General features: G+C 49.3%; 1 protein-coding gene, 1 long non-coding RNA gene and 3 pseudogenes across 2 annotated transcripts; 2 read left to right on the forward strand and 3 right to left on the reverse strand.

Annotated features, from left to right (window-relative positions):
• Positions 1-1,417: 1,417 nt before the first annotated feature.
• LOC129356426 (heme-binding protein 1-like) lies at positions 1,418-3,519 on the forward strand (annotated as a pseudogene).
• Positions 3,520-3,623: 104 nt separating this feature from the next.
• On the reverse strand, positions 3,624-9,882 carry LOC129356424 (eukaryotic initiation factor 4A-III). Its single transcript, XM_055026009.1, has 12 exons — positions 9,625-9,882; positions 8,736-8,808; positions 8,598-8,664; positions 8,458-8,520; positions 8,247-8,379; positions 8,097-8,177; positions 7,574-7,715; positions 5,730-5,868; positions 4,274-4,389; positions 4,087-4,194; positions 3,862-3,989; positions 3,624-3,775 (listed from the first exon to the last, which is right to left on the reverse strand). The coding sequence occupies exons 1-12, from the start codon at positions 9,776-9,778 to the stop codon at positions 3,759-3,761; spliced, it is 1,221 nt and encodes a 406-aa protein (XP_054881984.1). The 5' UTR covers positions 9,779-9,882; the 3' UTR covers positions 3,624-3,758.
• A 3,529-nt stretch (positions 9,883-13,411) lies between these two features.
• Positions 13,412-17,194, reverse strand: LOC129356416 (serum response factor-like; annotated as a pseudogene).
• Positions 15,826-20,976, forward strand: LOC129356417 (opsin-5-like; annotated as a pseudogene).
• LOC129356418 (uncharacterized) lies at positions 20,952-22,958 on the reverse strand. The gene is made up of 3 exons (XR_008605400.1): positions 22,769-22,958; positions 21,320-21,616; positions 20,952-21,240 (listed from the first exon to the last, which is right to left on the reverse strand). It is a non-coding gene; the product is annotated as an uncharacterized LOC129356418 (long non-coding RNA).
• Positions 22,959-23,482: the final 524 nt, after the last annotated feature.

A 23,482-nucleotide genomic window follows, 5' to 3' on the forward strand; every position in this document is an offset into this window, starting at 1 on the left:
GTAAATCAGCACCAGTCAGTTTCCCCCCCCCTTTCAAAATAAGGACAGCAGCCAGATACCGTGGATCCAGATGGTTGCCCTGGTGTTTCTGCAGCTGATTATTGATAATGAAGATATTATTGGTCAGCTGTGACAGGAAGTGGCCATGTTGAGCGCGCTCAGAGCGGCCCGGTTCTGCTGACGCTGTTCAGATCTGAGCTGCATCAAGGTCAACAGCAAGGACCCTGCTGCCATGGCAACAGGCTATAAAAACAGCAGCAGAGACGCCGCCATGTTGTGTGTGGCGACTCGGTCTAAAAAATGAGAGCTGGAGTCCAACACCAACAAGTCCACCCTGGTAGAGAGTAAGAATTCAGAACCGGAAGTAACTGATAACAGCATCAAAATAAATGTTCAGTTGTTTTCCTGATTTCAAGATGAGGTTCTGAACTTCAACCTGGTTCTGATAGGACCCAAAGCAGCAGCAGCTCCTGCAGAAGCTCCTCCCACCAAAAGGGGGCGGAGTCACCGCCTAATTGGACCAGGTCCGACCTGCTCTCTGGTACCTGCAGGGATTCCAACTGGTTCTGAAATCACACATGAGCAACTGGACCAGGATCAGGGTCATGTACCGGTTCTGGATCGGTTCCGACTGATGGTGCTCTTTCTGACCATTTGGAATCAGAACCAGAACCCAGCATCAACACCACCTCTGGCCCAACAGAACCAGAACCTGCAGAAGTCTCCTGGGCCTCCAGAACCATCACAGTAACTAAATGGGTTTAAGGAGCTGTGTTATGGGTCAGAACCAGTCCAGAACCAGAACTTTCCATTTCCCTCCAGCTTCAGTTTTCCTTTAAATATTCCAGGTGATGAATGTCAGCCAGGTCGGAACCTGAGAACTGCTGGTTCTGGTGAACCCGGTCCAAAGGAAACAGGTCCAATCATGTTCATCTAGAGATGAGTAGGCAGTACCGGTACCAGTCCCAACCCGACCACCAGGGCGCTGCAGAGTTATCTAGAACCAGGTTCTTCAGCAGGCAGGGCCGTCCTCTGGTTCTGGTTCTGGTCGACCCAAACTGAAGTTTTCTATAAAAGAACCAGATGGGGTCAGTAGAGCTTCCGACCGTTAAAGGTCCAAAGATCAAACAAAAAAATGAGTTGATAATGTCTGAAGCCCAAACAGAACCAGTTCTGGATCGGTTCCGGTTCTGCAAGGTCAGAGGAGCTGATTGATTATTAATTGTTCATTACTATTGATCCTTTCAAGAAGATGAAAAATGACCTGCAGCTTCTTATAGTTAGGTTCTGATTCGGTTCTGTTGTCTCCGCAGAGTTCTGGACAGCAGAACTTAGAGCCCAGTTCGGTTCGACCTGCAGAACCCAGAGAAGGTTCTGGTTCTGAGCAGTAAACAGTAAAAAAACAAAATTAAAGTCTTTATTATTGTCGCTGTGATATTACGTCACGCCTATAAACGGGTCACGTGGTTCGGTTCGGTTCTAAACTCAGCTGCTGTCAACAGGCTTTTATTCTGAAAGTCTTGGCGCAGACCAGCAGCCGGAAGCAGAGAAGCTTCTGAACCGTTTGGACCGTCGGAGCTCCGAACTCACCTGAACCAGTGCGACCAGAACCCGGTAAGGTCCGGTCCGGGTCGGTCCGGTCCGGGTCGGTCCGGTCGCTCATCTGTACACAACCCGCTGCGGTTCGGTTCGGGTTTGGCCCGGCTCTGTCTGGAGGAGCAGCAGAACCTCGGAACCATCACTGAACGGAGTTCGGTTCTATTTGGACCCGTTCCGTTCGTGACCTTTCTGTTCCGGTCCAGTCCGGCTGAACCGGACATAGTAAATCTGTGTGGGCCGAAACCTCGGAACCGGGTCGGAACCGGTTCAAGCCGGGTCACATTAAAGGTCTGAGGGTGACGTCACAGATTATTGTGCTCAGAACTCATAAGGTTCCGACCGGTCCGTTCAGCAGAAACGATCCAGAACTTCTGGTCCTGGACGCCGGCATGGCGCCCCCTGCTGCTCAGATGGAGAGATCTGATTGGCTGCTCGGGGTCGTCTCCTCTGATGGTTCTGGTTCTGTCCGGTCCGCAGGTCCGGTCCGCATCATGGCTTTGATCTCACTGGATGACCTGGAGGGATTGGACGACGAGCAGCTGGACGATGACATCACCGACAACGCCGAGCCAATGGGGGACGAGGACGGCCTGCTGAGCCACTGGCAGGCGGTGGCCAGCACCCACCAGGTGTCTGTCCCTGCAGGTGAAGGGGCGGGGCCAAACACTCATCCAATCACACGCCTGGTGAATGGGCGGGGCCAAACGCTCATCCAATCAGACGCCTGTTTTCTCTGCGTTTCAGAAATGACCGGGCCGATCCAGGAAATGACCCGGAACCGCCAGCAGAGGGAGCCGCTGCCCTTCGTCCTGATCTCCCGCCATGAGAAGGTACAGACCATAATGGGCTCTGAGTCGCTGTCACCGTGGTGACGGCCTGTGTGTGTCCAGATGGGCGAGGTTCTGTACGAGGAGCGGCGGTACCCGGCCGGGTTCTGGGTGGGCGCGCGGCGCAGCGAGGATCTGTACGAACAGAGCATCTCCCTCGCCTTCATGAAGCTGATGCGCTTCATCTGCAAGGAGAACTCTGCAGGTGAGGCCCCGCCCCGACACCTGTCGGTTGGCGCGCCCGATGACATCACAATGTCTCTGTGGTTGCAGGGCGCTACCTGGGCATGACCGTACCTGTGGTCAGCAGCGTCCAGGTGATGGAGGACGGCGAGACGTTTGAGAAGAGTGTGGAGACGGCGTTCTTTCTTCCCTCAGAGTTCCAGAGTAGCGTGCCGCACTCCCTCGATCCCGACATCAGTCAGCTACCGGGAGCCAATCAGAGTGATTGCAAGGTAAGCCCCGCCCCTTCTGCTGTGGGACGTCAGCACACCCGCCCCTGACTCTCTAATTGTGTGCAGGACGTTCTACGGGCGACCACGGAGCAAACGGTGGGCTGGCAGATACGCGTCCTGCGGGAGCTGCTCGACCCCGGTGACCCCGGCGTCCACAGCGACCGCTTCATGGTCGCCGTACGACAACCCGGGAGCGCCGCAGCGCCGCAATGAGATCTGGTTCATCCGTAGAGAGTCGTAGGCTCCTCCCACTGAGCGTACCTCGTCAATGGACCAATCAGAACGCTTTGTAAACCGTTGCTGGTCATTGGCTCTCACATACAGGAAGTTTCATCTGATTGGTTGCTGCTGGAAGCAACTCTAACTTCCTGCTCCCAGACAGTCTGACATCACTTCCTTTCTCCAATATTGTGAAGTCACTTCCTGATTGATGTTGGGTTCCTCCAACACAATGACATCACTTCCTGCTAGCAGCAAGTTACTTCCTGTCCTGTAAATGAAATACTGGAGTTTTTACATGTTAAAATGTTGGGAGGCGAAGCCTGATCCACGGAGCTCCGCCTCTCTGATGCGTTCAATGTCTGTTCATAAAATCTGAATTTTTGATGTTTTTCTTTCTTTAAAAATATTTCAACGGATTTGGCTGTGTGTCGTGTCCCTCTTCCTGCAGTCAGGGGGCGCTGCTGCTCGCGCGTAGCAGCTGTGGCGCGTTTCCATGTAAACAGGATATCAACAACATACATGAATCCAAAGCAAATTTATTTACAAAAACAGGTAACGTTCAACAGCGAACGTCACCTGGACAGGTAAAACAGGAAGCAACTGCGTGGCCAATGAGAAGTAAATAGGAAGGGGGCGGGGCTGTGACGTCATCAGGTCAGATCAGGTCAGCCACTGTGGAGAAAACCAGACAAGGTGTTAAGGCGAAAACAGCCAATGGGAGGGGAGCCATCGGTGTTGTCATGGAAACGGGCAGGTACCGTTCATGGGCATCTCGTCGATCTGGGTCGAGTAGTACTGCTCGATATCCCGCAGGATCCGGATGTCGTCGTTTTTCACAAAGTTGATGGCCACGCCCTTCCTGCCGTAGCGACCAGACCGCCCGATCCTGGGAGAGAGGCGGGTCACGTGAACGATCAGAACCTGGGATCTGTTCTGCAGCGGTCATAATGTTTTGCCCAGAGGGTCGCTGCGCCGCCGCCTACCTGTGGATGTAGAGCTCTCTGTTGTTGGGCAGGTCGTAGTTGATGATTAGGGACACCTGCGGGACGTCCAGGCCGCGCGCCCACACGTCTGTGGAGATCAGGACCCGGCTGGGGACACACAGGACACGGGTCAGTGGGACCGGTCCACTAGTCTCAACCCATCTGCCTCGTTCTCCCCCCGTCTCACCTGGCGCCAGACCTGAACTCCTTCATGATGGACTCTCTCTCTTTCTGGGGCATATCTCCATGCATGGACGACACGGTGAAGTTCGCCTCCCTCATCTTCTCTGTCAGCCAGTCCACCTGTAGCAGAAACACGCTAACTACATTTCCCATCAGGCTTTGGCCCATGCTGATGCTGGATGCCACTACAGCCTGCAGGGGGGCTTCATTGGTATTCTATGGATCTGTTGCAATGTGAGCTCAGACGTACAAAAGCTGCTGGCTATCGATGACTAGCATTGGTTTTAGCTAAATATGGAATCAACGGGACGCAGCACTTTGCTACACTGTGACAACTAGATCACAAGGAAAACTTAAGGAAAAATATAGAGGAGAGGGGGAAGCAGCTCAGTTAGGGCAACTTGACTTTGACAACATGTTGTGGAATTTGGTTTCAAAAAATATACTACTGAGCTAATCTACCGTAGTGTTAGATTAGGGTAGCTAACCCTAGCAGCAGTAGCTAATCCACCAAAATTACAAAATGAACATCAAGCATGAAAAAATAAACCAACAGACTGAATGTCCTGTTCTTTGTGTGAAAATGTTTCAGTGTTTTTGGTGGTGTTGTCAGTTGCTATGGTAACACGTCTGCACAGCACTGCTAGCGGCACTAGCACAGCTAGCGGCACTGCTAGCGTCTCTGCTAGCGGCTCTGCTAGCGGCACTGCTAGCGGCTCTGCTAGCGGCACTGCTGGCTCTGCTAGCGTCTCTGCTAGCGGCTCTGCTAGCGGCACTAGCACTGCTAGCGGCTCTGCTAGCGGCACTGCTAGCGTCTCTGCTAGCGGCACTGCTAGCGGCTCTGCTAGGTCTCTGCTAGCGGCTCTGCTGGCGGCTCTGCTAGCGGCACTAGCACTTCTAGCGGCTCTGCTAGCGGCACTAGCACTTCTAGCGGCTCTGCTAGCGGCACTAGCACTGCTAGCGGCACTAGCACAGCTAGCGGCACAGCTAGCGGCACTGCTAGCGACACTGCTAGCGGCTCTGCTAGCGTCTCTGCTAGCTCTGCTAGCGGCACTGCTAGCGGCACTAGCACAGCTAGCGGCACTGCTAGCGTCTCTGCTAGCGGCTCTGCTAGCGTCTCTGCTAGCGTCTCTGCTAGCGGCTCTGCTAGCGCACTGCTAGCGGCACTAGCACAGCTAGCGGCACTGCTAGCGTCTCTGCTAGCGGCTCTGCTAGCGTCTCTGCTAGCGGCTCTGCTAGCGGCTCTGCTGCTGCGGATGAGAAGGTAAACAAAAGTCTTAATGAGCCCAATTTCTGGATGTAAACAGAGACGTGGCAACCAGAATCATTTGAGCTTCTGCCTCGGTGAAATTCAGCTCTTCCCCTCTTTGCTCTCTGGTCGCCATGATGACCACTACACAACAGCAGCTGTGTGTGTGTGTGTGTGTGTGTGTGTGTGTGTGTGTGTGTGTGTGTCTGACCTTCCTCTTGGTGTTGCAGAAGATGACGGCCTGTGTGATGGTCAGCGTGTCGTAAAGGTCACACAGGGTGTCGAACTTCCACTCCTCTCTCTCCACAGCGACAAAGAACTGCTTGATGCCCTCCAGGGTCAGCTCATCACTGAGGGGAAGAGAGTAGGGTCAGTCTTGGTCCAACAGAACCAGCAGGTTCTGGTCATCTCAGGTTCTCAGTTTGTTCCAGAACCAGAGGAGCTGGAACTGGTCCTGGGTCGGCAGTAGGAATATGCGACCCAGCTTTCCTGGCTAACCGCCGTCTTGATGGAATGTCCGCCATTGCAGCAGGAACCAGGAAGGAGCGCGGCTCAGTGCTCAATTACAAAGGCAGGTCCAAAAACACCAATCATCTCAACCCAGTTCTGGTTTGATCGTGTCACGGTCAGCGGGGGATAAAAGTGCGCAGTGAAAAACTTTTGGGATTTAATGACCCCGCCTCTTAAGACCACAGGGTCAACGCATCAAACCTGGAGCAGTAAAATAATCTGGGAGGAAACAGAATCGATTCGTTTTACTGACTGAAACGAATGGTTTCTACAGAGCAGGGGTCACCGACCTTTTCAAGACTGGGAGCTACTTCACGGGTACAGAGTAACACGAAGGGCTTCTTGATTGATACACATAGAAATTTTCTTGGCTCTGCCTTCATAACAATAGTCTGCATATGTATAAATATGATTACATGCTGCCTGGTCACATTAATGTTAGGGACTATTGACAATAGTTATCAGTAATAATTTGCCATGGCAGCTATGATCAATTGTTATGATGTGATAAGAAGTTCTTAGTTCAGAGTTTGAAGTTTGATTCCCTTTTGGAGATTTTCTGTGACTCTAAACCAGAAGTGACTGACAGTTTGGATTATTGCAGCAGCAGCTGTAAAGATCCCAAACCCTAAACATGTTGTACGCATCAGTGTGAGTCTGTGGGGGTCGAAGGGCAGGCCAAAGCCTAAATCTTATTGGTCAGTTTGCTTTTCCTGTTAGCTAAAATGAATGAGTGGAGTTTGAAGCTCCCGTTGTTCTAAGATCAGCCTGAGCTTTTTACAGATTCGGACCAGATACGGGTCGCCGGTTTATTAGCTTTTTTTGTGATTTCGCAAATTTAAAAGCTGAGCCTAACCCTCTCCAATTGGATGACACCAGCAGATGTTGAAAAAAAATGTCTGACAGATCGGATGGTCTGCACTAAACTATCACTGCACCTCTCCAACCGCATCAACCGCACAAAACCAGCACAAACCTAAACCACGAAAACAGCAAAACCCATTTTTTACAAACGATGCTAAATAGTAAAGACATGGAAGCGAAAGCTGAGGATGTCGATTCCCAGGTTCAGCTGGTGCCAGACGTCCAAGGAGAAGGTGAAGCAACAACGTTTGCTTCATTTTTACTCTTTGGGGAACATTTCGACTAGAGGAAGAGCGGCAGACGTCTGCTAACTGGACCCGCCAGAACCGAACACGGTAAAGCTCAACCGCTCTAAGAGCTAGAACGTTCAAACTGCTCATTCATGTTTTGCTTCCAGAAAAAGCGCCAAGCCGCCAAGTAAACAAAAGCAAACGGACCAATAAGATTGAAGCTTTGGCGCCGCCTGCTACAGATGTTTTTCATTCATTTAACCAGATTTAACCCAATCCCACATCTACAGGTTCCAACTGGGCCAGAACTGGTTCTGGCCTGGTGCTGGTCCGTATCAGAGTTCAGCAACAACCCAGCTGCAATAAAGACTAGAAGCATTTTTTTCTGTTTCTTGTCTGGACCCAAAATTCTAGTGCCAGATCATGAGAACCGGCCCGGTTTCAGACTCACCGCTTGACCAGGATCCGGATCGGGTCGGTCATAAACTTGTTGGTCATCTCCAGGATCTCGTGAGGCAGCGTGGCGCTGATCAGAACCACCTGAGTGGCAGGAGGCAGGTAGCGGTACACATCATAGATCTGCTCCTTGAACCCTGCCGGGACAGTCGCCGTTAGCATGGGCTAGCAAGAGGTCATAGACGCCATTAGCATGAGGGGACAGCAGGGGTTGGCATGGAGGGATTAGCTGCCAGTGGCATAGACTAGCATAAGCTCCTAACCACCAATAGCATGGGCCAGCATGGTTGGACTAGCTGCAGTTAGCATGGACTAGCTGCAGTTAGCATGGGGACTAGCTGCAGTTAGCATGGACGGACTAGCTGCAGTTAGCATGGACGGACTAGCTGCAGTTAGCATGGACGGACTAGCTGCAGTTAGCATGGACGGACTAGCTGCAGTTAGCATGGACGGACTAGCTGCAGTTAGCATGGTCGGACTAGCTGCAGTTAGCATGCTAACGGCTCTCCATCACCCACCTTTGTTCAGCATCTCATCGGCTTCATCCAGAACCAGCATCTTGATGGCTCGGGTTCTCAAGCTGCGCCGCCGGATCATGTCTGCAGGAAGAGGCGACCGGTCAGAAAAGGCGGGGCCTCGGCCGAAGCTCCGCCCCATCCCATACTCACCGAAGACGCGGCCCGGCGTGCCGGCCACCACGTGCTGCCCGTAGTCCAGCTTCCTGATGTCCTCGCCCACGTTGGTGCCACCGATGCAGGAGTGGCACTGGACGTTCATGTAGTCTCCCAGCGCCAGCAGCACCTGTGCAGGTGAGACCGCTGGCCAATCAGAACGCATCACACACGACACTCACCTGGAGGACGGAAGAGGCGGAGCTACCTTCTGGATCTGTCCCGCCAGCTCCCGAGTTGGAGCCAGGATCAAAGCTTGGGTCTCCCTCACCTGCAGAGAGAGCAAACGGGTCGGAACCAGGTCGAAACAGAACCAGAGCAAAATTGGGTCGGAACCCGGCCGCCGACCTGGATGTCCAAACACTGCAACACGGAGATGCAGAAGGTGGCGGTTTTCCCCGTCCCAGACTGAGACCTGCACAGAGCGGAGAGTGGCATTAGTCACCATGACGACGGGAGGCGGTGGTGATGAACTGGGCGGCTTACTGAGCGATGACATCACGGCCTTTGATGATCTGCTTGATGGCTCTCTGCTGGATGGCTGACGGCTTCTCAAAGCCTGAAACACAGAAACCGGGTCAGAACCAGGGCTGGAACCAGGACCAGAACTAGAACCAAGACCAGGACTAGAACCAGAACCAGAACCAGGACTAAAACCAGAACTAAGACCAGAACCAGGACTCGAACCAGAACCAAGACTAGAACCAGAACCAAGACCAGAACCAGGACTAGATCCAGAACCAAGACCAGAACCTAGACTAGAACCAGAACCAAGACTAGAACCAGGAGTGGAACCAATGAGGTCCAGTCTGCGGTCCACTCCGTTCTTTGGCATCTTTTAACATCTGGACCGTAAATATTTTGTCGATGCTAACGCTAGTTAGCACCAAATCCAACAAACTCCGGCAGTTTTCCTCCTTTCAGCCAGAAACACCGGAACGCAGCATTAGCTCCCAGCTAACCGGGAGCTAACGCTAATGCGAGCTGAACCGGGAGCCCCGGCGGCCTCCGTCTGTTAGTCCTGCGGGACCTCGTTCAAATTTCTGCCCATTTCAGAGCAGCGACGCTGGTCCCATTATGCCACTGAGAGTCGGTCCCTGATTATCGGCAGAAGCGTCCTGGGGGTCGGACCAAACAGCGTTTTGTTCCGAATCGTGATATTAGCGGAGCGGGTTTCTCCGACCCAGCCTCCTCCACAGAGGGTCCACACAAATGAATAAGTTTTCCTTCCACCAGAATATCTGCGGTTCATCCGTCTTTAACTTTCCTAGAGGTTCGATTTCCTGCAGTTTGTCCAATTTAACCAGAGGAAGAACCTTAGCATTAGCATCCCGAGCTAACTCCACCGCAGGCCGCAGGCCAGCCCCGATCGTACCGTAGGCGTATATCCCGCGAAGCAGGTCCTCCCGGAGACCCATCGTGTCGAAGGTGGGGGTAACATCTACCTCCTCGCTGGTCTCAAACTCCACCTTGGTCATGTCCTCCTCCTTCAGGAGCCTCTTCCTGCCCTGTACCCCGGCAGAAGCCATCTTTATGCGGGTTTCTGCTTCGGCTGAAATTCGATGAATCAGGTTAAAAGACGATCCGCCACAACGCTCTACTCGCTGCTAACACTAAGCCCGCGTGTCGCCCTGATGACGTAAAGAAAGGACGTAAGCAGGCTATTTTTTTTAACTTTATTTAAAAAAAAAGTAAGTACAAAAAAGTAAGTCAATTACAACAGTCCAACTCTGTAGAGGGTTAGTAGAGGCAGATTTAGACATGAAAATACAAGGTAATATTGACAAAAATAAAAAATAAAAATAAAATAACTAAATAGCAACAAGGGGATAAAGAGTTCTTAACCTTTCAAAAAATGTTGTTTATTTATTTTCCCAGGGAATAAAGTTTTGTTTAGACAGTTTCTTATTGTGTGGTTATTGAATTTTCATTAATAGATAAATTGGGTAATTGGATCATGCTATTATATTTTAATCTGATTAATAAATGGTTTTGGTAATGCATTATATAATTTGGTAAATTCAGCTTTTTTTCTAACATAACCCTTCATCAGCGAAGGTTGATAAATCACCTCTGTCCTCTTCTGCTCTGCAATTGGTGCAGCTCTGCTCACACATTCATCACATTCTATAATTCAATGAATTTCTCTTACGTATTATCCCAATAGCTAAAAATCTCATTTATACCCGATGAGTCTTTCTCCCCTGAGAATGTGGACCGGTACTGGTACCGAGTTGATTCTGAGCCTTCAAATAATTTTAATAGAAGTTTCTCATAACTTAGAAGTTGATGTAAAATAATGTTTGTTTTGCCACAAAATGATTTTGCTGAGCAGCAAACAACAAATAGATGTTAGCATAGAGCAGCTCATCATGTGGCTGTGGAAGAGGATTAGGGCCACTGGAAAAAGAAAACACTTTTGAATTTAATCTCTGAATTCAGAGATTAAAGTCAGAATTCTATTTTTTTTCAGCTTGCAGCCTGACGAAACAACATTTTTGCTTGTCGATGTAAAACATTGACAAGTTTTAATTATTATCAAACCTTATCAAACAGCATTTGAAGCTAAAATACCTCAGAAATATTCAGAGCCACCATCAGAATCAATTCATTTCAAGTTTAAATTCAGTTTCACACAAACACGCAGCTTAAATGTTTGGCTGTTGAACTGGACCGGCCCGGGTCGCTTAGTTTGCTCATGCCTTGGGCTGGCCCTGTTCTTAGACGTTCAACTGCTAATTGAAGGAGCTTGCTACCCAGAGCTCATTGTCATGCAGCTGCTCTGTCCGCCATCTTGCCGCCAACCTGAAGCAGGCGACATCATAACGCGGCTGCTGAATCAGCCATGTTGGGAAGGAAACAGAGGCTTGTGTTACACTAACATAGAAATTGATATTTTGCCCAACAGATATAAGTTGACACAAAGATCAAAGAGTGTACGATGTTATAACTTAAAAACACAGTAAAGTTATCAGAAATAGAAATATCAAACTGAAGGAATGTGCTGCTGGGTGGGATGACTGAAATGTACACAATGTTTACTGAACATTAATGTTCTGCAACATACTGGTTACAGAACCAGTGCAGTAAACAAAGCAGATATGCAGTAACAGCTGAAACACTTAAAAATGAGAAAATAAGAGCAAATGACAGAAGGGATGTAAACAGTTATTGATGGTCCAACAGCTGCTGGCAGAAAGGATCTACTGTAACGCAAGTTTGTGTTTTTAAATATTTCAGGCAGAAGAACTGACGACTGCAGTGAAGGTTGTGGATTTTCTTAAATCCACCTGAGTCCACCTGGCCAGAAGTTCACTGGGAAATCAGAGGGGACCAGCCCAGAATCCCAGCAAGGGGATCCCAACAAAGTATCCCTGACAAAACAGGGATAGCACCGACGGCCCAGTCAGGAGGAGGTCCGCCGAGCCGAGGCAGCATGGAGAACATGTCAGGACGGACATCGCTGCAGAACAACACCCCACGGATTAAGGATGCCATACTTCATAACCCATAATTCCCCTGATGGTGAGATTGAGTTTATTTGCAGCACCAAAGGTTTTCTCATTATCCCAAGTGCAAATAAATTGACACTTTGGACTTTTATTTTGTTTAGAAGTGTAACATTTTTCCATTTTCAGGTTTTGGCTGAGCTTAATATCACCAGAGGACAAAACACTTGCTGAAACTCCTGTGATGTTGATATTCTGGATCATTGCTTAATGACAAATATAGACTCAGGTTTTGTGTTTCTCAACTGTCTTCTAGCAGTTTACTTCATTTTATCATTTCTAGGTTTCATTTACTTAAGTTATTTCTTTGCTACCCACTAGAGAAAAAAGGCTCAGTAGATTTTTCTTTAAGGAGAAAATGTTTTATTTGCCTTGTACAGTGTTCTTTTATGTATCACATAAATGTAATTGTATCACAGTGGAGATGTTTTTCATGCGGCTGCAGAGGGTGTACAAACTAACTGAACTGTCTGCTGAAGTTTCCCAGACAGACTGTTTAGTTTCCACATCCTGTAGATCTGATAGTGACTGAGCTGAAACTGTTTCGTCTGTTTTCCTGTCTGGTCCTTGAAGATGAAATCTGTCAGCAGAGAGGTGAATAAAGCAACGATGTAACTCTGAGTTTGTGAGAGCAGACTTTGGTTTTCGCCTGATGTCATGTATTCTTGCTGTCTGCAGACGGATTGAAGACGTTTTTGCTCCCTGACTTTTGTCTCAGTCTCTGAATTGTGAACTTCACAGATCCATCCTGGCTCTTTACATCTAGAATGCAAAGTTCTTCATCTGTACAGCAGATCTACCTGATGACTATCTATGTTAACATGTCTGCCTGTCCAGCACTGAGTTCTGCCATTGGTGTTCCTCTAAATTAGGTCAAAGGTCAGCATTCAACTCGCTGAGTTCTCTGGTAACCGTATTAACAACCAATCAGAGCCTCAGAGAAGAAACAAACGAAGAGCCTGAAGAAGTTTCCAGAAGCAATAAAAACTTTATTTGTTTCAGTAAAAACACAACAACAGTCTTCATGTAAACCTGATCAGCTGTTTGGGTCAGAACCGGGCCACACAAGAATGATCAGAACCATACACTGATCCGTTCTGCTGCATCACCAGTGAAGCTGCTCTTCCTCACTCAGCAGTCAGAAACGGATCAGAACCGCTTCAGAACCAGTTCCTCCCAGTCCCTGAACCAGTTCTGAACTGGGTCTCTGCTAGTTTCAGGTGCGTTGTTCGTCAAACAGCAGTGTGTAAATAAAGTTTGCTCATCTTCAGGTCTGTCGCAGCCTGACATCATGATGACATCATGATGACATCATGATGACATCATTTTCCAGCCTCTATCGAGGCTTTTATTTTGAAAACTTCCTTTAAAATTTCCATAGTCATCCGTCCAATGGAAAGGACTCCTTCAGATGGAACCTGCATCATGTGACTAAGGAACGTCAGGTCATGAGGTCACATGACCTTCAGTCCTCCTTGGACTGGTGAACGTCCAGACTGAGCACCTGAAGCTCCGCGATGCCGCCGCCGCCGCCGCCGCCGCCGCCTCCACCGCCGATCACCATCTGGACAAACAAGCAGCCGTCAGAGTTCTGGTTCTGAGTTCAGTTCAACCCGGTTCCATAGGTACCAGAGAGAGAGAGAGAGTGTGTGTGTGTGTGTGTGTGTGTGTGTGTGTGTGTGTGTGTGTGTGTTACCGGGGCAGCTGCACGGCAGAAACTGGGATCTGAGCAGCAACCGGAGGAAGAGATGTGAGGAAGACCTGCTGGACCGTACCTGTCACACAGAACCGCAGGCACCAATCACAATTCTGGTTCCGGTTCTGGTTCTGACCCGACTCGGCCCGAACGTGAACGGATCGTACCTGGTCGTGGGGCGGGGCGTGGCCGGGGGGGAAGGCGTTGAGGACGGCCAAGCCGCCGTCGGCCAAGAGGGGCTGGGCGTGGCGTACATCACCGTGGGACCGCCGGGGTACATCATGTGACCCGCCGCAGAGGAAGAGGAGGAGGAAGGAGAGACCACAGAGAGACCAGCTGCCAAGACAGACAGGAAGCAGATCAAGAGCCCTGTCACAATAAAAATCTTTTTCTCTCTGAACACCTGGCTGTGGGCGAGGGCTTACCTGTGGAGGAGGCGGGGCTGCATGTGTCAGAGCCGCTGTGATTGGACGTTTGCTGACTGCTGGGCTGAACCTGAATGGTCTGCAGCTGCTGAGAGACTCCAGCTCCTGCAGAACAGACAGAACCAGAACCAGACTCGAGTTCACATGGACCAGACAGCAGGGCCAGAACAGGTCAAAGGTCAGGAACCTACAATAATTCTAACACTAGAGATGTACTTTATAATAATACATTTTAATAATCTGACAACCAGAGTTAGCAGGGTTAGCTCCTTGTTCCCCAGGAATCATTACAAAAACAGAGACTGCAGGTTTCTCCTGAATTTTAACTCCGCTATTAACAGCAAGAGAGATTTATCGCTGAGGTCGAGGTCAACCCGTCAACCCGTCTTACATTTATCAACAAAAAGCTTTTCAGAGATTTGACAAGATGCTTTTTAATGTTATTTGGAATAACAAAACTCATTCTGTTAAAAAATCAGTTATTATGAATTCCTATGAAAAAGGTGGCCTCAACGTTTTAGACTTTGACACTTTAAATAATACATTCAAAATAAACTGGCTGAAACAATTAATCAGGAATCCATTTTCAGTTTGGAACTTCATACCAAACTTTGTCTTCATTACATGATCTGAATTTCATCTTAGTTTGCGATTATAATGTTGGAAAAATTCCCTCAAAACTATTCAGTTTTCATCAACAGAGGCTTCTTTCTTGGTCATTGATTACAAGCACAATTTCTCTCCACAGGTTACATTTGGAACAATAAAGACATTTGCATCAAAACAAAATTGGTTCACACACAACATGGTTTTAGTTCATCGGTTGTTCAAGTGTGATGGATCTTTAAAGACTTATCATGATTTTATTACAGGATGCGGCGCTATAATTCCTGGTAGTGAGTTTAATAGTGTAGTAAATGCAATCCCTGCTGGACCAGTTACTTTATTGAAATGTTGAATAGGAAAAATCCAACACTGTCTTTCCTTTCAATCCAACCAAACTAGGAATTGGTCAAATCTGTTTCTCCTCAACTCGTAATAGCAATCGACGTATTCGCTCATTATTTCAGAACGATGTTGTATCAACTCATATGTGGCATCTTATTGGAACACCGTTATTGATACACATTTTTATATTATTAATCTTATTATACTCTTAGCCAAATGGCACATTCATAAATGTTGTTACACTAATTAAAAAGCATTTCTTTCCATATTTGAAAATGAAGTCAAACAATAGATCAGACCAATACCAAAGCTGACATGCTCTTATGTGTTAATGTGATGAACTGTCTCAGTGTCTGGAATCCCTGGCGGACATCACACCACAATGGATGCTGTGTTTGTACTGTTATGTAAATCTATCAAATAAAATAAAAACATTGAAAACAAATCCCAGAAGAAAAACTGGTTCAGTAGACCTGAGCTGGTTTGGACCAATAAAAACCCTTCAACCTGTTACCATGAGCCACTCAGAGAGAAGGGGCGGGGCCTGAACTGACCTGTCAGAGAAACGGTAGCAGGGAGGCGGAGCAGCGTGGCCGGCTGAGTGGGCGGAGCCTGAAGCGTCGCTGTGGGGGCGGGGCCCTGCAGCTGGCTGAGGGGGATGGTGTGGGTTCCAGGTGCCAACTGGGCACCTGTGGACAGGTGAAGGGAGGGGGCGGAGCCACAGAGCAACATTAACAGCAGAGAACAGCTGAGAAGACAGGATCTGATCCAGAACCTACCTCCGCATCACTTCCTGTCTAATGTCTCAGCAGCCAGGCAGCTTATGATTGGTTAGAAGAGACCACGCCCTCCTACCTGACATCAAGGTGAGTCCTCCAGGGAGAACCACACCTGCAGGAGTCTTCAGCACCGCGCCGTTGCTGGAGGTGGCCGGAGGCTGCCAGGAGGGGGCGCCGCTCTGCAGGGGGCCGGAGGACGAGGAGGCAGGCTTCACCTGGTCCTACCGAGACACAACAGATGCCGTGAACAGAACCGGGGCCCCGACCTGCCGATCCGTCTCCCATGTACCTTGGCGCCCTCGGCGGCGGCGTCCGCCTCGGCCACCTGGTAGGTCAGGTCGGTCTCCTCGAAGCCGGTGGCGCTCATGCGCTGGTCGCCGGACGGGTCGGCGCGCGGCGGCGAGTCGGGCGAGTTGAGGCAGGTCTGGATCAGCGCCTTGCCGGTCTCCGAGGTGATCATGGGCTGCAGCTTCCTGGTGGCGAACGTGTAAACGTGACCCGTCTCACTGGCCACCAGCAGCAGAACCTGGGTCCCGGTCAGGGTGGACAGTTCATAGGCCTGCAGACGGGTCAGAACCAGAACTAGAGACGGGACAGAACCTGACCCGGTTCTGATCAACTGGCATTATTTCTTGATTCATTGCCAACTCAGAACCACAGAACCTCCACACCCTCCTGTTTCTGTGTCTCCTCAGGTGTCTCTGGGTTGGACAATCAGGTCACGTCTTAGTATCAACGGACCGGGTCCTGAACCAGGTCCTGAACCGGGACCTGAACCGGATCTTGAACCGGTCCTGAACCGGGTCATGAACCGGGTCCTGAACCGGATCCTGAACCGGTGTGTTGAACCGGGCTTTCCCGTGAATTCCTCCGGACTCACCTTCTTCATGATGCCGGTCTTCCTCTTGCTGAACGTCGTGTACCGCCGCAGCTTGTTGTCGATGAACTCCATCTTGATCTTGACCCGGCCTCGGGTCTTCTTGCCGGGCTTGGCTCCTGACCGTGCGGGGTTTCCGCCGCTGTAAGTCCGGTTCGGGCCCCCGGAGGACCTGCTGGATTGGCCGTCCTCGCTCCGCTCCCGCTTCACGCCCCTCCGGTCCCCGCCGGAACCCACGGCGTCCTCATCGTCCCCGGACTCCGAGTCCTGATCCGAGCCGCTGTAGACCACCTCGGTGCTGAACTCCAGGTCCTCGAAAGGTTCACCGTCCGTCTCCTGTCCAGCGGTCGGTTCGGGTCCAGCGGAGCTCACCGCGACACTACCGTTACCTGCCCCGGTTCTGGTCGCCATCACGGCGCTCAGCCTTCCTGCCTTCCGACGGCTGTAGGTTCTCCCAAAAGCTCGAAGCTCTCTGGCCGGACGGGGTCGGTTCCGTTCCCCGGCTCAGAGCCCCCGGCTGGGCAGAGTTCAGGCCGTCTCTCGGGACCCATACCTCTGATTCGGGACAAATTCAGTTGGGTTTTTCGGCGCTCCAAGTTCTCATTCTGGACAGATTAGGTTCGCTTCCCGGGGCTCCGAGCGCTCGGGCCGGACACCCGGAGCTAACAGCGCCGCTAGCAACAGACCGCGGCACTTCCTGTGAGAATTTTCTTCTTCGTCTTCTTGTGGTTGACAAACAACTTAATGCTGCATTACTGCCACCTAAAGGTCAGGAGCGTGAATCAGTTTTCTAACTGCTACTTTAGATTCCCAAAAATAAAGTTGTAATAATAACTCAACGAAGTTATTATAACTATGATAAATTATTGTTATTCTAAAGAAATTCCAATATAAAGGGAGAGCGTTTCTTTTTCTCTGTGATGGACCGAGTTAAACAGGAGGAGTCACAAGATATATTTAGAAAAATAGGGTTTTTATTTTAACCCAAAATCATAAATGACAAAAAATAAACTGAGCTCATAAAAGAGGTCAAAGGAACAAAACTGAACTCAGGCAAAAGTGTAACCAAACTAACTGCACAACAAACATAACTGACCTAACAAAGAAATGACACACAGGGGTTTATATACTGGCTGATCAGACCATGACACAATAGGGGTAACTAAACAAATACAAATAACACAAAACGAATAATACAGCTAAGTTTGGCTAAACTAAAGATCCAAAAATGAAAATCAAAAAAACTTCAAATACTAATATTTTCTTTAAATACAAAACTTATCCAAACAAACTACTATATCCCCCTGCCTGCAGGAACTATTGGTGTAATCCAATTAGCACTTCTTGTTGACATCAGGGTGTGGCCATGGATTTGGCCATCACATTCTCCAACTCTTCAATTTGTTCTTCTCTAATCTTTTCAAGGTTTTGCTGTTTCATAGTGTGTTCTACTGAGTCTTCATCATCACAAAAATCACTGCTTCCTGTGTTATGTTCTAAATATTGTATCTGATATGATTGATCTTCTCTCATTTCACCTGCTTTCCTTTGTTCTTATTTTCTTTCCCTCAAATTTTAGGACGTTTCAGCAGATCAACCTGCTGCTGATCTGACTTCAGGTGTTTCTGACCCAGACAGGAAGCATAGCAGACCTGGAAGTTCCACCTGATCATCCAGCCAATCAGAGATTGGTTTCCATGGTGACCTGACCTGTGACCTCCCCGACTGGGCGTTGGTTCTACGCCAGCTGGGAGCTGAACCAGGATCAGCCGCTAAATTTACCTCAGATTACCAGCAGAGCCGTTGCTGAAAGGACCGTCAGACCCCAGACGACAACATGTCCCTTAGCAACGCCGCCGGAGCCGGAGCCGGAGTCGGACCCGGAGCCGGAGTCGGACCCGCCTGGAAGAATCACAGCTTCAGCACAGGGGAGGGCAGGGACCCCCTCTATCTGACCAGGGAGACCATCATCGGGGTCTACCTCCTGCTGCTGGGTGGGTTCTGGACCAGAGGAACATTCTGGACCTCAGTCCAACATTCGCGGTCCTCTGCAGCTTGCTGACTTGACCCTGATGAGTTTGCTGTCTTCCTTTCCCCCAGGCTGGATGTCCTGGTTTGGAACAGCATCGTCCTCTTTGTCCTCCTGAGACAGAGAAGGTCTCTGCAGCCCACTGACTACCTGACCTTTAACCTCGCCGTCTCTGATGCCAGCATCTCCGTGTTTGGCTACTCCAGAGGCATCATTGAGATCTTCAACGTCTTCCAGGACAGCAGCCACCTTGTCTCCTCCATCTGGACCTGCCAGGTATCTCTACTGGAGTAGATGGACTCCTCTGTCCTGCTTCCGGTAGAAAGGACTCCTCTGTGGTTTTCTTTCAGGTGGATGGGTTCTTCACGCTGGTGTTTGGTCTCAGCAGCATCTACACCCTAACGGTGATCAGCTTCACCCGCTACATTAAGGGGTGCCATCCCAACAGAGGTCTGGGCCCACCAGAACTCATCTCGGCACTTTCAGAACCTCGGTTGGAAGGTGCTTCTGACCCTGTAGCTCTGTCTTGTGTTTCAGCTCATCGCATCACCAGGAGCTCTGTCTTCGTCTCTCTGCTCTACGTCTGGGTAACGGCTGGGTTCTGGTCCGCAGCACCGCTGTTAGGCTGGGGCAGCTACACAGGTAAGAACCCGGTTCTGATCCAAACCCACCTCCGGCGCTGCCCCTCACAGCTGCTGCTCTGCAGATCGGGGGTACGGTACTTGTGAGATCGACTGGTCCAAAGCCAGCTACTCTGCCGTCTACCGCTCTTACATCGTCTCCATCTTCGTCTTCTGCTTCTTCGTGCCGGTCCTCATCATGCTCTTCTGCTACGTGTCCATCATCAACACGGTGAAGAGGGGCAACGCCCTTTCTGCCAACGGAGACCTGACCGACCGGCAGAGGAAGATCGAGAGAGATGTCACCATCGTGAGTTCCTACCAGTCTCCGAGTCTCTGCGAGTCGGCAGGTCTAACGGCTCTGGTCTCCTCCTCCAGGTCTCCATAGTGATCTGCACGGCCTTCATCCTGGCCTGGTCTCCCTATGCGGTGGTCTCCATGTGGTCCGCCTGCGGCTTCCATGTGCCCAACCTGACCAGCATCTTCACCCGCCTCTTCGCTAAGTCCGCCAGCTTCTACAACCCCCTGATCTACTTCGGCCTCAGCTCCAAGTTCCGTAAAGACGTGGCCATCTTGCTTCCCTGCACCCAGAATGCCAAAGACGCCATCAGGCTGAAGCGCTTCAGACCAAAGGCAGAAGGTCACGGCCGCTACGCTGCAGGAAGAGCCAGACTCAAAGGTCCCCTGAACCGCTGTGAAAAGACGTACTCCCCGATGAACCAGAGCCCTCAGGCTGCCACCCCAGGCAGTGGCAAGGAGACGCCACCGCCTGGCACCGCACCAGCTGACGCCAAGGGGGTGTTTTTCATCAACATGGCCGCTGCGCACGAGGCCAGCTCTGAGTTCGAGTGCGTCAGACTCTGACCAGCCACCTGAACTCTGATGCTGCAACTCTGTCCGACCTTAACCGACAATGATCCGGGGACATTTCCATCCTCTGGGCCTTCAGAACAGAAGAACCAAGTTGCTTTGACCTTTAACCCCATCTAGAGGCAGTCTAGTAAAAATACCAAATGATTTGAAGAGGTCAGGTAAAGATTTACCTTTAGCGGCTCAGATTCAGGTTCTCCAACCTTTAGACTGAGTTTTATTGAGAAGCTTTTGGTCTGGCTCTGATCATCAAATGATGATGCGATTCCCTGCTGAGTGAAGTGACCAGTCACACTTAAAGGGACAGTATCGTGTAAAATTTTAGCTTTACAGCATGTCAGACTGAAACCTGAAGTGTTCCCTTGATTTGTTCATGTTGGAGAAATCCCTTCCTTCAGCTGTGCAAAACGCCAAGGTGGACCTAGCTCCGCCTTCAAGGCACAGCTCCTCCTTCAGACTAGCCAGCAGCAATTAGTAAACATCTGCTGAGTTCATTACAGGAGCTGCTGCGTAGAGCAACGCTGATAAAAATGTTAAATGTTGAGGAGAGAAAGAGCAGGAACTGTTAAAGAGACAGAGGCCCAATTTCCAGGTGCTAAATTATCAAATCAAATTTCTCTCAAGTCATTTTGGATCAATGCAGCATATTTATACCAACTGAAGGGAACAGCAATTGGATCAGGCAATAAATGGCAGCATGTGGCTGGAAAACACAGAATACTGGCCCTTTAAATGTCTTTTCTGTCTGGTTAGATCAATTTTCCTCCTCTGAAGTTTGGGGTACCCCATGGTTCCCTTTTGGGCCCAAGTCTTTCTTATGCTTCCCCTGGGCTCCGTCTCTAGAAAATACAACCTGTCATTCCACTGCCTCGGGTTCTGCTGGTTCCTGTCTCGTTGGGTTTGAATTCTATTATTTCACTGCTTTTGCCTGTTCTTGTGTAACAGGGCTATAAAATAAAGATTGGTTGAACGTAGGACTGCATTGTGTCTAAAGTTTGGTGGAGGGATGATCATGCTGTGGGCCTGATTTTCAGGAACTGGGCTTGAGATCTTCATCATCTTTACCTTCATCAGTGGGTCTTCTGTTCCGCTAAAGAATCAGGAACAGGCTGAGCTGGAAAGTCTGATTGCATCATGAGTGTTTTTCCTCCCCCTGTCGGTCAGAACAGGAACTGCAGTGACGCTGGGTCTCGCCACCGGAAACGACGCGGAAGTCGGACATCATTTTTCCCGGAAAGCTGGAAAGATCAGAGACGCCGGAATTTATCGTCGGAAGCCGGAAACAGCCGAAACCGAGAGGAGCCGAGCGGAACCAACCTCTCCGGTTCTGGTTCTGCAGTGGATCCGGAACGGAACCGGTCTCTCGGAAATGTCACCGAACCGTCTGCAGGTCAGAACCGGCTCCGGTCCGCAGCTGAGGATGGAGCTGCTCGAGTCGGAACCGGAACGTCAGAGGAAGGTTCTGGTCGGGTCACCTGAAGCAGAACGTCACGGGAGGGAGGGGCTCTGTGTTGCCATGGTGATGCTGGACGAGCCGTCGCCATAGCAACACATTTCTGAGCATCTATCGACTCTCGGATTCTGGTTCTGATCCATCGGTCCAGTTTATCTCAGCTTTACGTCAAAAGAACAAAAATCATAGAAACTGATCATTACAATCATCAATACATGATCAATATGTCGGTCAATTCTACATTCATCAAAGACTCCAGCTGCTTTGCCCTGAAAGGAAGGTTCTGGTTCTGATGCACAACAGAACCAGCAGGTTAGATCTAGAGCTCTAGTTCTATAGATGTAGAGCTATGGTTCTATAGATCTAGAGCTCTAGTTCTATAGATCTAGAGCTCTAATTCTATAGATCTAGAGCTCTAGTTCTATAGATCTAGAGCTATGGTTCTATAGATCTAGAGCTCTAGTTCTATAGATCTAGAGCTCTAGTTCTATAGATCTAGAGCTCTGGTTCTATAGATCTAGAGCTCTAGTTCTATAGATCTAGAGCTCTAGTTCTATAGATCTAGAGCTCTAGTTCTATAGATCTAGAGCTATAGTTCTATAGATCTAGAGCTCTAGTTCTATAGATATAGAGCTATGGTTCTATAGATCTAGAGCTATGGTTCTATAGATCTAGAGCTATAGTTCTATAGATCTAGAGCTCTGGTTCTATAGATCTAGAGCTCTAGTTCTATAGATGTAGAGCTATGGTTCTATAGATCTAGAGCTATAGTTCTATAGATATAGAGCTCTAGTTCTATAGATATAGAGCTCTAGTTCTATAGATCTAGAGCTCTGGTTCTATAGATCTAGAGCTCTAGTTCTATAGATCTAGAGCTCTGGTTCTATAGATCTAGAGCTCTAGTTCTATAGATGTAGAGCTATGGTTCTATAGATCTAGAGCTATAGTTCTATAGATATAGAGCTATGGTTCTATAGATCTAGAGCTATGGTTCTATAGAACTAGAGCTATGGTTCTATAGATCTAGAGCTCTAGTTCTATAGATCTAGAGCTATGGTTCTATAGATCTAGAGCTCTAGTTCTATAGATGTAGAGCTATAGAACTAGAGTCTCTCTTGCTCTCAGTGAAGGCAGATGCTTCTTTCCTGCTCTGTTTTGTGTCGTTTTCTGTTTTTCTATTTTTTTGGAGTCTTTCTTCGTACACCCTCCAATCTACAAATTATGGATCCGGTCAATCGGTCTCTCAATGCCATTGATCAAATATTCTTGATGAGAATACCGGGACACCCCGGCGGTATTCGCCCTGGATTTACCGGTGATAACAGGATTTCTGCCGCTTGTGGATTCCTGGCTCATCGACAGATTTGTGGCGGACTGGGCCGAACTGGGCCGACCTGCTGAGACCCTGTTGCAACCTGGGCCGGTGGGAGCTCAGATATTGAATCAGAGGAGTCCTAGGAGGAGCCTTGGGGAACCCCACATGTGACCTCACATGTGCTGATCTTTTCGATGGGACGTTTCCTAAAAAAGAAATTCCAGGTCTTCATGTTGGACTGGGTCCTGGTCCTGGTTCTGCTCCAACCGGCGACAACAGGAAGGCGCCGGGCTTCCTGACCAGCGACCTGCTGGTGAGAGCTGAGATCAGCTGCTGGGAGTTCTGGGAGGTTCTGGTTCTGAAGGAGTTTATCTAATTATATTACTAAATCAGAATACCAGAAAGTCTTTATTATTTATTATTCATTCTGGCATTACTGGAACCGTCAAATATAAATTCCCCCACAGAAGAACGAAGCTTTTCATTCTTAAGGCAGTGAGGTAATTAACTGACAATCAAAACCTGAAAGTGATTCCAGTTTCTCTTGGCGGCCAAAATGTTGAAACTGGCAAATTTTAAATTCCTGGTGTCGTTCCTGGACAGTTCATAAAACACTGAATCTTTAAGAAATGCTCTCTTTCAAGGAGATCTAGTGATCTTTTTACCCAACTAGAGCTTGTTGAGCTAAAATGTTAAAACAACATTTTAACTC

Source organism: Poeciliopsis prolifica, unplaced genomic scaffold, assembly GCF_027474105.1.
Source record: "Poeciliopsis prolifica strain line A6 unplaced genomic scaffold, Auburn_PproV2 SCAFFOLD170, whole genome shotgun sequence".
In the NCBI taxonomy this organism is placed as follows: Eukaryota; Metazoa; Chordata; class Actinopteri; order Cyprinodontiformes; family Poeciliidae; genus Poeciliopsis; species Poeciliopsis prolifica.